This window comes from Camelus dromedarius, chromosome 23, assembly GCF_036321535.1.
Source record: "Camelus dromedarius isolate mCamDro1 chromosome 23, mCamDro1.pat, whole genome shotgun sequence".
Lineage (NCBI taxonomy): Eukaryota > Metazoa > Chordata > Mammalia > Artiodactyla > Camelidae > Camelus > Camelus dromedarius.
The window spans coordinates 11,471,894-11,488,940 of record NC_087458.1 but is presented as its reverse complement, the minus strand read 5'-3'; the positions used below and the strand labels follow the sequence as shown (position 1 = coordinate 11,488,940).

Sequence of the window (17,047 nt, the reverse complement as noted above, 5' to 3'; positions counted from 1 at the left end):
AACATTGACTGAATGCTTCCTTTGCCTAAAATAGTACAGCTGTGTGACTGAGCAAATAATTTCTCTGTGTATTAATTTTCTCATCTATAAATTGGCGATAATAATAGCACCTATCCTCACAGAGTTGATGTTAAGGATTAAATAAGATAATGCACTTAAACACTTAGAACACTATCTGGCACACAGTAAGAGTCTTAAGTGTTAGCCATTATTATTACTACTACCACTACTACTATTTATCTACTTTTATGTATAATAATTGCTTCTATAAGGGCATCTCACGTATTATTAATTCATTAGTTCTCATAGATACTGTTATTTACCCAAGTGTAAATGTGTTGGCTCCCCAATTACATAGTAGAATTCTTGAGATCAAGGATCACATCTCCGCATTCTTTTAGAGGCAATATAGTACAGTGATTAATTACGTAGACTCTGAGCCAGACCACCCGGGCTCAAGTTCTGACTCTCTCTCTCACTAGCAGATTAACTTGGGGCAAGTTATTTTACCTCTATCCTCCATTTCAGCGATTTGCCCTATAATCTACCCAAAAAGCCCAAGACAGGAAACCTTCCTCTCTATCCTCCATCCCCCTTTCACATCATCTGATTACTGAGCCCTGTGATTCTATATTTTTTAACATCTCTACTGCCTCCGCTGGCTCTTCATTTTCACTGATATTCCGGACTTCCATTATCTCTCACCTGCACTACTCATAAGAGTCTTGATGGATGTATAGGACTCAGATACAGAAGTAGGCAGAAGCTGTTTCAGGCAGACAGAGTGGCATGTTAAGAAACAAGAAAAAACAAAAAAATTCAAGGGACGATGGCCAGACCAGTTGGACTAAAGGGTTTACAGAAAGGGTTTATTATGATGTAAAGTTAGAAAAACTAAATTGGAGCCAAACCATGATGAGTTTTACATTCCAAGCTAGAGAATTTGAACTTAATCTGGTAAGAATTACCTCTTTTTTAGTGGGAAAATATTTACTACAGATACTGATATTGATTAACTGTAAAATGCATCTCCTACACTTGCCTTCTTCTTCCCTCCCCGTTTTCAAATAAATGAAAGACATATACATAAATCTGTACATTATATTAATATCATCTCTCTAATTATACTATAAAAACAGACAAGTACGCTATATTAGCATATGTTCCCCCAAATACATACTATCTTCAGATAATGGGAAAGCACTGAAGTTCAGGATAATGTATGAGTCAGGTTTCTGAAACTGATAAACTGTTCAGAAAAGAAGTTTTTCTTCTTGCTATAGGTAAGACCTTCTATCATCAAACATAATCAATAGTCTGCTAAGATTAAATTCTTAGGAATACTCTTTGCTTTTCATACTGGTCATTTTAATGTCAAACTTCTACTTTTTATATATGTGTTTTAATAGCTTATGGGAACTATAATGAAGATCTTCACAAGTTTAAAATTTTGCCTTTGGAAAGACACAGACCCTTTTGAGATTCCGATGAAAGTTTGGAGACTATTCCAGGAAAAATCCACAAATAACACTCACTATATCTTGCATTTTATATCAGGGAGTTCATGCACACTTAACATCCATCCACAGACAACAAGAATACCATTCTACAGGACTGCTATTTTTCACAAGAAAAATGCAGCATTTTTAACTCTCTATTGAGAGAGCAGGTATTTTTTGGTAGGAATTTTTTTTGGGTTTTTTTGGTAGGAATTGATTGATGGCTTTTCACTGATCCATCTAGTCTCTCAACCAGTTCTTTTTATCAATGTCACATTGTCAATGACCATGGAATAGAACAAAGCTCACAGAGCACATGGAAATCAAATTTATGACTTTGCCCTCGTTAAAGCCACGCTCCAAAGAAATGAGATCCACAGCTGGAAATACAGCCATAAATGTAACACGGGTGTTTATTTACAACCCACACCCTACTGACACCTAGTCCTACATGGTAACAACAAGCTCAATACAGGAAAGAATGCTGCACAGGTTTTCCTTTAGTCATGTGTACACATATCAGTATAAGCACAATGATGAGATCTCTATGTGCAAATGATTCCTATGTCTGAATAGTACCAAATCCTCACACTTGAACATCTTTCCATACAGACTTCAACTCCTTGTAGAATCAACTATGTGAGGCCATCTGGTGGACAAAATATAGAAACACACATTTTTAACTACTTGAAGACAGACTTTCAGGTCTCTTAATGCCTCGTACAAGATCATGTTTACTAAACAATGCTGCCTCCTCAGAGATTAAGAGCCTGATTCTACTGCCAAAACACACCTATCAGACCTGAAATGAATCATATTATTTTAAACACTGACTTCTCCTTAAAGACAAAAAAGCTCATGGACACAAAAATCTCAGAATAAAATGGCACCAAGAAAGCTTCCCAGATTTTCTTCTTTGTTACAAGCAGTTATATAAAACTACAAGCCTTAGAGACAAGTGTTTTCACAATTAAAACTGTGAGAAAAAAGAAGTATCAGATGTAATGGATCTGGATAGCTATCTTCCTTGTTAAAACAGGAACCACATATTAGTCTCTCTAAAACATCCTCACAACCAAGGACAATTCCTGAAACACAGCATGTGTTCAGAAATTATAACCTGAATTAAAACAAATCATGACACAAGCCTTAGTGCCCTCCAATTAAATACACGCATGCTCAAATTCCATTCAGGTACCTTTAGTGGGTGTAGGATGTATACTGATAATTGGTTGTTGCTTTGCCAACGGCATAAGTGTTGGTAGTGTCTGAATAATGATAGTTTTTGCTGGAACACTGGAGTTTGTTTGAGTCTTGGGTGCTGCTGGAAGTAATAAAGGCTTGGGCTGAATTGAAGGTTTTGTACTCATCTGAATTTTTTTCTTTGGAGTCAGTCCATTTTCTGGAGAAAAACCAAACAAACCACAAATCAATTTAAGGGCAATTAAGCAAATCCTAGAAAACAGATTCTATTATACACCTTTCCCTACGCATTATCTTGACCTCTGACTATCCTTAACTGAAGTTTAAGCATAGCTACTCTATCTTAATGGACTGAAGAAAAGTCCTCAATCTGAGGTCTTTCTTTTTGACCAAGCTGCAGCTCTGGGAAAGGGACACATGAACGAGTAAAGGAGAATAGCTAAAATCACTGAGTAAAGCCTAGAGAGAATGAGGTAACAAATGTAACAGCCAAATAGCCCTAATATTCAATCTCTAACTGAAACTTTGAAATGTCTCCTGAAGATGACAGGGCCCTAACTCTAAAGTATCATTCATCTATAAAGACAAAGACAACCAAAGAAGATGATTTCTTCCCTTTCCTCCCCACATTAATCATCCACAACAAACAAAAGAGGTCTACTAATTTTAAAACAGAAAGCCAGCTTAATAAATATACACTTAATCCTACATTTTCTTTTAAGAAATGAAGCCTAAGCTCAGTATAAATAGAAATAACAGAGGCTAGGAGATGGAGTAATACCAGTTTTGCTCCTAGGACCAATGATGGGCTTATCTTCCTTCAGTGGCTCTGATGACGAGGGGCTATTAGAGCTTTCACCATATAAGGAAAGGGGAGACATCTGGGAAGTAGAAGACAAATCCAACTCCTCCTGTAGCAAAATAAATCACAAACAAATTCAGCAGGAGAATACTCTCCTTGGGCAGAAAATCGCTTAGAAAGAGAGGCAAGATTCATATGTAAACAGAGAAAATACTTCAAGACAACTTCAAGGCAAAAGTATAATATATCAGAAATATAACTATATGTAAAGTACTAAGAGACTATGAACAAACCAACATTAACCATTAATACTAGAGAGAAAATAACCAAAAATGCAGAGTATGTTTATTTTATCCTTTTATATTAAAGATATGAATCACTGATCTGATCTGCTTCTACATTTTCTCCCACAAACTTTGTATCTTACTTGGTTCCTAGTCAAATACTAGTATCATTATGAGGTTACAGTTAAAACCCTAATATCCTTTCCCCACCAACTTGTATTCAGTCCTACAGGAATCTCAAAAGCAAATTATTCTTACTATTTTTATCCTTTTCTATTTATTAACACTGTCGCAAATGTTTTGAAAGAAAAACACTGAAAGGGGTAGGGCTATTTTATTTAATGGATGGATTGATAATAAAGAGATACATAAAGTTAACATTAATCTTTTCCAAAAGTCTTTTAATATTCAGTGGCTCTTTGTTAAAATAAAGAAACTTAACATAGGATAAAAGTAGTATTTCAATTCTAAGAGAAAAAGATGTTATATCAATAACAGAATGGGCATACATATATACATGCATACATCATACATCTTCAAAAGAATCTGTAAGATTATTGAAAGAAAAGTTAAGAGGATATTTGTTTACTCTCAGCATGATATAGGCTCCCTCAAGTCAAAAAATCACTCTCAGTCATGCTGGTGAGAACGAGAACTGCTTCATTCATTCATCCTTAACACCTATTTAGCATGTAGCCTTAAGCTGGGCTATATGAACCTTACAGAGTATATTATATTTCAGAAAAAAAAAAAGCAAGAGATAATACAGGAGGAAACGATTATCTTTATGGCCTTAGATGCTTAAAGGGTATTTGAAAAAATTCAGCAAATATTCCTCATATAAATCCTAGAAAATAAGGATTGAAGGTATGCTTTCTTAACATTAAAAAAAAAAAAAGCTATGCATAACCGTATAGTCAAAGTCATACTTAATGGTAAAATACTAAATACATTACCATTAAAGTCAGGACAAGAAATAAATAAATTGTAACAAATTGCTTTTTTTGTAATTCTAGCAAAAATAATTATACTAGAAAATGAAATACAAAGAATAAATATTAAAATAGAAGAGACAGAAATGTCTTATTTTGTGAGGTGATATACTGTATACTTGGAACACATGTAAGAGCCAACTAAAAAAAACTTCATTATGAAAATATTGTATTAATAATCACTTAGAAAATATAATAAAAAATAGTTCACTCACAATACTAATAGCAATTATAAAATTCCTAGGAATTAATCTTCTAAGGAATGTGCAGGACCTATATGAAGAAAACTAGAAAACTTAACTGAGAGGCATAAAAGAAAATCTGAGTAAAGAGATATAATAATATATTATACTATAATATTATAAATAATAATTATATATAGTATTATAATATATAAGAATATACAATATTCTTAATACAATGATAATAAAAGTGATACAATTGGGTAAATTGGTTTACTTATATAGAGAAAATTAAAACTAGATTCATACCTAACACATACTAAGGTAAACTCATGGGCCTACAGGGGACATTTTGGATAATGTTCACTGCAGTGTAGGCAGAACATAGCAAACATATACTCGAAGTGTTCTGCAGTTACATGCAACAGACTAATGTAGACGGGCACAATGAATTTTTTTTGTACATATATTTTTATTGAAGTATAGTCAGTTTACAATGTTGTGTCAATTTCTGATGCACAGCATAATGCTTCCAGAGCAACATGAATTGATCTTAAAAACACTGTGCTGATTTTTAAAAGTAAGAAACAAAGAGATCTAATACAATGCCACTTATATAAATTTAAAATACATACACAAAATGGAAATCAGTGAGAAAAAGATGAACTTTTTAATAAATGGTACTGGAACAATCCTTTTGACAGTCATTTGGGAAAATAAAAAAATTGGATTTATACCATCATAAACCAAGATAACTCCAAATGGATGGGAGATCTAAATATTAAAAATAAAATCTTATGAAAAATATTAGAAACTATTTCTTTCAGAATAATTTGATCCTAAAGCCACAAGATGGGGCAGCGCCGAGACCAGCATCCATGCAGAGGGGCAGCCTGGTGGAGTGTCGGATTCCAATGTGAGGAGGTTAAGGGCAGGCAGCGCAGCATGGGAGTCAGGGCAGGGTAGTAAGGGCATCCACACTGGGTCAGCCTGATGAAGGATGTCAAAACCCAGGGGAAACATAGGAGTCAATGTGAAGGGATCTGCACTGACCAAATCCAGAACAGAGTAAGAATTGGAATAAATAATTATAGTAATGGGTCATAATCTGTTGAATAAAATAGGAAACCATGAGTCCATACTGATATAAACATATGAACGAACAAATTTTGATGAGAAACAGGATATTTTTACATAGTTTTCAAGTACCTCCTCATAAAATACTTATCTACAGAAAAGGGAGAAAGAGCAACTTCACAGTGGAACAGCCTGGCAGACACCACCTTAATCAAATGAACAAAGTGAATCTCATCAGTAATAGCACAAATTGAAATTGTGTGCCACCTCATCAAAAGTAAATGAGACAAACATAGCATCACTTCTGTGGTATTCCTGCCATGGATACAAAACCTGAATCTTATCCTGAAGAAACATCAGACAAACCCAACTGAGGGACATTCTACAAAATAACTAGTCTTTAATCTCCAAAAGTGACAAGGTCATGAAAGTCAGGGAAGAATAAACTGTTTCAGTTGAAGGAGATTAAGAGACAAGACAACTAGATCCTCCTGCTGTCTAAAGGACATCTTTGAGACAACTGGCACAATCTAAATGGGAGTTGAGGATTAGATGATAGTAAGGTATAAATGTTTATTTCCTGATTTTAATGGCTATATTGTGGCAATTAAGACATATCCTTGCTTGTAGAAAACAGACACTAAGGTATTTGGAGGTGACAGGGCATCAGGTTGGCAACTTATTCTCAAATGGTTCAGAAAAAAAAAAGTTGTTTGTAAGGTACTGGTAACATTTCTGTAAATCTGAGGCTGTTCCAAGCAAAAAAATCTATGTAAGTGAGAAAACAACAACAAAAATATTATAACCACTGAGTGGTGAAAACCTTCCTTTGAGTAACAACAACAACAACAAAGCAATTCAGCTATGGAGAAAATAAACACCATAAATAAAGCTTAAAAACAAATGACAGATTGGAGAAAAAATATTTGTAAATTATTTCACAAACTAAGTACTAATAAATTCAATATGTAATAAAAACACTTTAGAACTATATTCAATACCTTGTAATTGCCTACAAAGAAAAAGAATATGAAAAGTAATTTCTATATATAACTGAATCACTATGCTGTACACTAGAAATTAATACAACATTCTAAACCAATTATATGTCATTTAAAAAGAGAAAAATAAATCACTGAACAGTGGTTTAAACCTGTGAAATTTGAGAAAACTGTAAGTGGAGTAATTTTTTTCGAATAAATTCAGATTAAAAAACACTTTAAAAATTGAAGAGAAAAAGACCAACACAGTCCAATAGAAAAGTGAACAAAAATTTGAACTGACAGTTCATAAAAAGAAATGCAAATAGGCCTTATATATATGAGATATACGAAAAGACGTTCAACCACACTTACAATTTTAAAAAAGTAGAAAATAAAACATGCTGTGTAGTGACGATGGGATGATTGGCCGTCTTACATACTGCTGGTCAGAATACACAATTGAACAGCCCTGGAGGGAAGTCTGGCAATAACCAGTAACATCACAAGTTTATTCACCCTTATCTCAGCAATCTCACTTCTAGGAGTATATCCCAAAGATATCCTGACAAAAATGTGAAGGGACTGATGTACAAAATTATTTATAACAGCATTGTCTTGAGTCCAGAAAAGACTGAAAACTCAAATGTTCATCAATAAAGAAGTCACTGAATAAAGTATGATATATCCACACAATGGAACACTAAGCAGTCATTAAAAGAAATGAGAAAGATCCTATACCCTGAAATAGGAATTACCTCCAGGATATGCCACTAAGTTAAATAAGTAAGGTGCAAAACAGGGTATATAGATCCTACCTTTTGTGTAAGGAAGGATGGAAAGGAAAGGACAGTAATTAGGCTTCTGTGAATATACTGTGTTATACACTTCTGACTTTAAAAGTAAATTAAATTTGAAAAATTAAATCATTTAGCGAAATTGTGCAACCACAGAGAACTTCCAATAGCAGCAATCAGAGAAAAGCTTCAAGGAGGAAGTAATTTTTGAACTGGGACTTATGGATGAATAGTTTTCCAAACAAAGGAAAAAACAAAATGAGGCTATTCCAGGCAAAAAGAAGAACGTGTGCAAAAACCTACAAGGTAGAAGCAGAGATCCCACTGATCTTGTTCACTGCCGGTGTTGAGAACAGTTCCTGGCCCAGTTGCTGAATGAGTGGAGCACACAGGAGCTCTCTGGGTTAAAGCTAAGGGGAGTGTGAAGGTAGGAAGAGACAGTGAGAAACAAGACTAGAAAGGTAAGCAGCAGCCAGATCACAGAGCACCTAGACACTGGGAATTTGAATTTTGTCCTTGTAAGGGTTGGGAAGTCATGAAAAGATTTTAAGCAAAAAACTGACACCATCAAATTTGTGATTCTGAAAGATTTATTTTTGAAGATTCCTCTGCTAAGAAAGATTTGGGGAATTAGGCAGAGAGACCAGTTAAAATCTATTGCCTTAATCCAGATGAGGTGATGATGGCCCGGCAGGGGCAGAGAAAATGAATCCCAGAGATACTAAGTAGACAGAATCATCAGGATTTAGTAACTGACTAGAGGTAAATCCTGCCAGAAGGAAGATATCTGAATTTATAGCAGATATAATTAACTGAAACATTAATTTGAATTTTTCTTCTATTTTGCTCTTCTCCCTTCCAAAAAACATCTAAATCCTTTGATACTTCCTTTTCTTGGCCTCAGAGCTTTTGTCTGGATGAAGAACAGAAGCATTTTCAAGAAGCTACCAAACTTTTGTGAAAAAACCTTATTATCCCATTCAAACAGTAGTGCTAGGCATTCCTGAACTAAAGAGACCACTCTAGGCTGTATGGCTAAGGAGTTACGAAAACAGATGATCTTACAGTCTTCCGTGTCCTCAAAGAACATACATTCTAATAGGAAGAAGAAAGAGTGGCGGGGGAAAAACAATAAGCCGATAAACAAATAATATTGGAAAATACTGGTAAAGTGCAATGAAACAAATGAAACAGTGAAATTATAAAGATAAGAATGTAAGGGAAGGAGGGCAAAACCAGAGACTAACAACTTTGTAACTTCCCCAGGACCCTTCCTGGAGACTCAGCTTCCTCTGGATTAAATGAGATAATAAGGCTTATAGTAGTACTTAATAAATGTTAAGTGCCTCCTGCATATACATATTTTCCAGATATCATTACAACGAAAATCACTGCAAAAGACTGGCTACTTACAGGAACATGCTGAGTTGAAGAACAAGAGTCCACTGACTGAGGAGATGAGACTGAACAACTTGAGGAGGCTGGAGAAAGTGGCTGAGGTTCTGCCTTAATATCTTTAACTGAAAAAAACAAAGCAAAAGTTTTCCCACTGGACAATATACACTCAATGGACAATACAAAGTCAAAATAAAATGAATAAGAAAGAAGGTAAAATCTACTCTTAAAATTCAATCATTTGGAAGCTAAGGTCATCAAAATATATCACCGAGTGAAAATTCAAGATGCAGAAAATAGTGTATCTAGTATGCTTTCATTTTTGTAATAAATTATGTTTGTGTATACATATATATCTACTAGCATCTGCACTAATTCTCTGGAAAGATAAACGTAAGAAATTGGTAACAGTGGTTGTCTCTGGGAGCAGAACTTGTTGGCTAAGGAACAAGAGCCATAAGAGACATTTTTCAATTCTACAGATTTTTTGCACCTTTTGAATATTATACTATAGGAAAAAAATTATAGACTTCCCCAAAATAATTTTAAAACACACAAAATAGGAAAGATTTACTTTGCAAAGCATTTTTGACAACACAACTAAAACTCACAAAAATGTTCCTATCTTTTGAACTATTATTCTAAAATTTTATTGAGCCACTATAAACTAGGGAGTGTTTCTAGGTATCAAATTTATCATAAGGTAGGAAGGGAGGAGGGAAGAATCTGTGTGGTAGACTGTTCTCCAAAGTTATGTGCAAAACATCTACCATCTCTCGTGACCTATGTGATCTTGCTACTTCCCCATCAAGAAGTAGCAACTACTAAAAAAAAAAAAAAAAAAAAGAAAAAGAAAAGAAAAGAAGTAGCAACTACTTCCCCTCTGTTTCAATTTAGGTGGATTTATGACTCATTCAATCAATAGAGTATAGAAGTAATGCTATGTGAATTCCAAGACTGGGTTACATCAGGCAATGCAGCTTCTACTTTGTGTGCTGAAACCCTCACATTTGAGCCTTTGAAGTCTGACTGCCACGAGACCAACAGGCAGTGAGGAAGTCAGGCCATATAGAAAGACCATAGGTAGGCACTCTAGTCAGCAATCCTAGTTTTCAAGTCATTCCAGACCAAGCATCAGACATGTGAATGAAAAAACCTTAAGGTAGTTCTAGCCCCCAAATATCAAGGTACCCCAGCCTTCAAATCTTAGCTGAGGTCTGGACAACATGGAGCAGAGACAAGTCATTCCTCATGTTTCTGGACCCATAGATTCTGAGAGCGTAATAAAATAGTTGCTGTTTTAAGCCACTAAGTTTTACAGTAGTTTGTTACACAACAATAGTAACCAGAACAGTGGCCTTGTGTAGCCTGTGTTCTATGAGGGAAGACAGGAACTGAGCAAGATATACAAATACATAAAATAAAGGGGAACAGGAAATTGCAGGGGTGAGGGGGACTGCAATATAGACAGGGAAATGTGCTGGTTATTTACCCAGTGTCTCTCAGCTCTAAGTCCCCTCCTATAGTCTATGATGCAAATTATGGATATATCTCCCAGCTAGCTTCCTTTTAGGTCATGTCAATAGGGAATACTAGAAGGATGATAGACAGATAGAAGGGCAGCCTATCAGCTTCATCCCAGAAGTGACAGTTTGCTTCAGGATCCAGCTTCTTTCAGCATACAAAAAATCTACCTCATTGGGCCCCTTAAAGATACTAGCATCAGCAAGGTAGTGCCTCCTCCTCAGTAATACACACACAGGAATCCTACAGCAAGTTCCTAGGTTCTGATAATCCCAAGCCTCTTCCCTTTGATTCCCTAAATTCTAATTCTCAGTTAGATTAATCTCTTACAGAGATATCACATATAATTCAAAATCAATATTTCTGACATAAATTTTTATTCATTATGTGACTAAGACATAACGATGAAATCCTTTATATTCACTTTGGCAAGAAACTTATGTATGCATTGCCACATCAGAAGTAGAATATATAGTCCCTGGAATTTTTTAACCCATAAAAGTAGCCCAATAACTCCATCTAATTTTGACTATTACCAAACTACAAAATAATACAGATCCATTTAAGGTTTTCCCAAAGAAATACATTATTACCTGTACAGAACTGGTTGTTGATGTCCCAAATGCCCGTCTCCCAAGGCATCAAATCCAAATCAAAATCAAGATTATCAAAATTATTTTCCTGTAGGTTTCAAATCAACAAAATAATATTACAAGATTGAAATATATACAAAGAACACAAGGACCTGGGTTCAATCCCCAGTACCTCCATTAAAAGATAAATAAATAAATAAACCTAATTACCTCCGCTGCCATCAAAAAAACAACAAAAATTTAATTAAAAAAAAATAAAAGAATAAAGCAACCTAAAATTCAACAATGGGGGAAATCCAACAATTTCAAAAAAAAAAAAGATGGTCATAAAATATATACACCTAGAAATAAAACTAACAGACATAATTTGCCATAAATAATATAATTACTATTATCCAACTTGGTAAAAATAATTTTCTAAGTCTATTAGTTTGTCTTAAGAATACATGCTGGATAGCTTAGAGAAAGATCAATTCAGTTATTTTAAACACAGCAGTAACTAAGAAGGAGGTAACAGATTCAACAGCTGAAAGATTTGGTTGGTCTCATTGTTTTCAATGGAAATAGACCATTACAAGGGTCACAAAATATGTCTTCTGTCATAAGCGAGATCCAGCAAAATAAGTTTTCCCATTGCCATTAAGGAAAAAAGTCAAAACAATGCCTATTTACAATATCCTCTCTACAAACAATGGAAAGAATATAAACATATCTAAAAGACATTCAGGAGTCATAAAGAGACTTTAACTGAACCTTCAAATATTCCAAATATTAAAATGGCTATAGGAGAAAGAAGAGATCCATAGTAGGATAGGTAATTTTATACATATTTTATTTTTACTGTTCTGCAGTTTTTAAATTTCTAAAATTTTTTTAATACTAGAAAATAAAACTAAGGTTCTCAAACAGGGGTCAGTAAATTTCTTAGAGGGTCTCTTAGTTTCTTTTCATTTAGATGACTTATTTTAACTTAAATATAAGCATATTCTGGGTTATCCAGATGATTATCTTATACTACATATTAATAAAGAACTGCCACATGATTTCAGAACCCTCCTATGAGTTTGAGATCATGACAGTCTGGGGTTACAAAGATAAGAACAGAAGTAAAATTAACATATAAACAGTACAACAGAGTCAAATGGCAGTCAATATTAACTTAATGTGACAGATAATCAAACAAAAGAAAGGCTCAGGCCTAAAGTAAAAATCAATCTAGTAATTATTAACAACCATTTGGTTAATAATTTCTAGAGTAATATTATCATTTCAAAATGTCTATTATGTGGTTTATGTATATTGAGAGTTTAACAGGAGAGAAGGGAAACTGTTTTCTTACCATATTGCCCTTAACTAAGTAAATATGAGTGCGAGTTACATAAAAAGAATATGTGAAAGTTCACATTTAAAAAAAAGGAAAAACTATTTAAATTATAAAAGAATCAACTTTTAAATCAATCTCCTTTGTTTTTTCTCTTATTTGAATCTATATATCAAAAAATTAAGCAGCCTCATATTTCAGCAACCAAAAAATCCTTAAACTCTCTAAACAAATTGAACAATGATGCTTGCCTGAGTGACAGCAATACTTTTTCACATGTTCAGCAGTGGCATGACTTCAGGGATGCTTCTCACTCAATCTTTAGCCAAAAAAGTCAAATACATTTTACAGCATAAGAATTTTATCTGGTTAGAAATTTTCTGGCCCCTTTTTAAGTGAAGTGAAACATACTGATATATATCTGGTTCTTCAATGACTTCTCATGGGAAACGGTACTGCCATAGGGAAGAATGATGATTTTAAAGCTAGAAAGGGCTCTCTGAAACCATTTAATCCAATTTCTTCATTTTATACTAGAAAAATTAAGGAACTGAAAGACTGAGTGACTTGTTTAAGGTAATAGAAGGTTAGTTATAAAATTAGGGCCATATTTCCTCAAATCTTTCAAATTTACTATATTGTTTCTTGATGATATTAGGCTCTAGAGGTTATGAAAAAATACCAGTTGCTTAAGCAAGCAGCCAATATTAAAAGCCAATTTAATCAACAGACCACATTGTACAGCACCTCACAGAGTAAATGAAACCATTAAAGTCTCATGCACTGATTTTTAAAAATACCATGTACTTCACTCCCTTCTATTGATTCATAGTTAAAATTACGATTAAATTATTCTTTGAGAAATGTCTTAAAAATCACTGAACAAGCTTTATTTTTAATAAGGGTTTAAAAAATAAATGATAAACATTCAACCTGATTGATGTGCATATAAAATCACTCTGTTCATCTGATTAACTTCCAGCTGAAACAGCACCTCATCCATTAAAGAATAAGGCAAAATAAGAGTTCAATAAGCTTCACATGTACTAATCCAGGAAAAAAAAAATTTCAGATATTTTTGAGCACTCAAAGTGCAATAATTACAGCTTTTTGCAGACTTCTAACTGTTCAAAGGCAAAAAGTAAGGACATTTCTTAAGTTTCAGAGCTTTCTGCACTAAGGATACATAACTTTAAAAAAGGAAGTTGGTAAGTTCTGCTTAACTAGATCCATGACTCACATATCCCCTTTAAGATCACACCATTTCCCTTATGCAGCAAAATATCTGTGAAAACCAAGAAGCAGGCAGTTAAGTGACTTTTCCAAGGTTACTTACCCTTGGGGCCAAAGGTTGACTTCGAAACCAAGGCTTCTCACACCAAGGCCAATGCAATTTCTACATTCACTGAATACAAAATCGTTACTACCTTTCCTACTCAATGCTAAAAGTTATTCAAACTTAAATAACTAGCCTAAACCTGTTATCCTGAAATCTTCCTGCAATAATTAAAGATTAAATAACACATTATTTAGTATTTCTCCTCTAGTAAATACTTACATAAATTTCACTTGTTGACTCCAATTGCAAGTCATCAGTGTCTGTGAAGTAGCCAAGTTCAGCAAACAGGGTAGAATCTATAGACAAAAGAAAAGAATAGATATTAACTGTCAATTCAATGTTTGGACAAAAGAATAAGCACTACATCCCTATGTCAGCTCTATTGGGGTTTCTCATTAGCCATTACCATTATTGATAAACTCTAGCAATTGTGAATGACAACCAATTCAAAGCTAGTTTCTGAAGTATGTATTGTTTTCCACATAATTTTTATCTTGTCACTAAATTGTTACACCAGAGATTAAAAAAAATATATATACATCCTGTCAGGACTAATTGACAGTGACTTTCTGGAACATTACTAACACAAATTCAGAGGCTACATCTCAGCTCAGCACAAAAAAGTAACATTTGATCAACAGTGATGCCCGAAGGGGAACATGGCAACACCTGAACTACATATCTGCCGTCCACGCCTTAAGTACACAACTAATTTTCTATCCAAACAATAAAAAACTCACTCATCTAAACCATTAGACTTATTCCAACAAATCTAACTATGTTCCAATTTCCTTAAAAGATTTCACTGTAAACCAAGAAATATACGGACACAGAAAGTCAAGGTGCTGACAAAGCCAAAGAAAGCTAATTACCATACAATCTGTTAAGAGTGAATTTCTCTAACACTTTCAGAACTTCAAGCACTTTGAAGAGTTTTCCAAATCTAAACCTGCCTCTGTCCTCCCTATTATCAGGCCACCGAAACTGCTATGCTGATTTCCTCATTTCACATATATTGGAACTACACTGCCAGTCTATCACTGACTTGGCCAATGGTAGTAACATTTCATCAACCTAAAACAAAATAATATGTAGCAAAAAAATTTGTGCATAGTAATAACGAAAGGTTATTCATACAACTCTCAGAAATTCAGCTGCAGAGCACCCCCCCCCAAAAAAACCCAAAAACATGTTAAGTACATGACTGTGGCTATGTACATAATTTTGTGTGCGTGTATGTACATAGGCTAAAACTCCTTAAAAGAGTTCTCTATACCTGCTGCTCTCATGTCTTTCCTCCCATTCATTCTCGAACCTATTTCAGTCAAGCCTCCACTCCACACTATACACACCAGTTATTAATATCAACAATGACCTCTCATAAGTAAAACAAAACAACAACCTATGGAATGGGAGAAAATTTTTGCAAATGAACCCGACAAAGGCTTGATCTCCAGAATATATAAGCAGCTCATATGACTTAATAAGAAAAAAAAAAACAATCCAATCCAAAAATGGGCAGAAGAACTAAACAAGCAATTTTCCAAGGAAGAAATACAAATGATCAACAGGCACATGAAAAAATGCTCAATATCTCTAATTATCAGAGAAATGCAAATCAAAACTACAATGAGGTATCACCTCACACCAGTCAGAATGGCCATCATTCAAAAGTCCACAAATGACAATGCTGGAGAGGCTGTGGAGAAAAGGGAACCCTCCTACACTGCTGCTGGGAATGCAGTTTGGTGTAGCCACTGTGGAAAACGGCATGGAGATTCCTCAAAAGACTAGGAATAGACTTACCATATGACCCAGGAATCCTGCTCCTGGGCATATATCCAGAAGGAACCCTACTTCAGGATGACACCTGCACCCCAATGTTCATAGCAGCATTATTTACAATAGCCAAGACATGGAAACAGCCTAAATGTCCATCAACAGATGACTGGATAAAGAAGATGTGGTATATTTATACAACGGAATACTATTCAGCCATAAAAACCAACAACACAGCGCCATTTGCAGCAACATGGATGTTCCTAGAGAATGTCATTCTAAGTGAAGTAAGCCAGAAAGAGAAAGAAAAATACCATATGAGATCGCTCATATGCAGAATCTAAGAAAAAAAACAAAACAAAACATAAATACAAAACAGATACAGACTCATAGACATAGAATACAAACTTGTGGTTGCCAAGTGGGCAGGGGGTGGGAAGGGACAGATTGGGATTTCAAAATGTAGAATAGATAAACAAGATTATATTGTATAGCACAGGGGAATACATACAAGATCTTACGGTAGCTCACAGTGAAAAAAAAATGTGACAATGAATGTATGTTCATGTATAACTGAAAAATTGTGCTCTACACTGGAATCTGACACAACATTGTAAAATGACTATAACTCAATAAAAAAAAGTTAAAAAAACAATGACCTCTACATTGCTAAATTCAAAAGTAAATTTATGGTCCTCATCTTACTATCAGCAGTATTTGAAACAGTTGATCCTTTCATACTCACTGAAGCATTTTCTTCACTTGGCTTCCAAATTACCATAGTCACTTGGTTTTCCTCCCACCTCACTGGCTGACTACCTTCCTGGTTCCTCCTTCATCTCCTTAACATGAAATTATCTATTCTCCCATCGTGATCTCTGCTGAGCTCATGGATTTAAATAGCATTTATATGCCAAGAATTCACAAACACACACCTCCAGTTCAAGATGAATGTACACACCTTCTCCTGGATGTCTAAAAGGCATCTCAAACTTAACACATCTAAAACTGAGCTCCAGATCATCTCCCACCAAACTTCCTACTGCTTTGTCCTCATCTCAGTTAATGACAATTCAACTCCCTCAGTAATTCAGGCCAAAAATCCTACAGTTACTGCTTCCTTCTCTTCCTTACTCTCTGTATTCAATCTACCAGCAAATCCTGTCAGCTCTCCTTACAATACATATCGATAATCTGGCTTCTTACTTTCCTTCCTATTCTTCCTTCCCTTTCCATCTTTCCTTCCCTTCCCTACTCCTCCCAACACAGAGATGTCAGGA

General features: G+C 34.6%; 1 protein-coding gene across 1 annotated transcript in view; it reads right to left on the bottom strand.

Annotated features, from left to right (window-relative positions):
- ATF6 (activating transcription factor 6) overlaps positions 1-17,047 on the bottom strand; it is a 166,831-nt gene that overhangs the window by 142,328 nt on the left and 7,456 nt on the right. The window contains exons 2-6 of the mRNA XM_031436790.2: positions 14,208-14,284; positions 11,329-11,416; positions 9,230-9,336; positions 3,484-3,613; positions 2,698-2,901 (exon numbers count right to left, since the gene is read on the bottom strand). Of these exons, the coding sequence (XP_031292650.2) occupies positions 2,698-2,901; positions 3,484-3,613; positions 9,230-9,336; positions 11,329-11,416; positions 14,208-14,284 (606 nt within the window). The remainder of the gene's footprint in view (positions 1-2,697; positions 2,902-3,483; positions 3,614-9,229; positions 9,337-11,328; positions 11,417-14,207; positions 14,285-17,047) is intronic.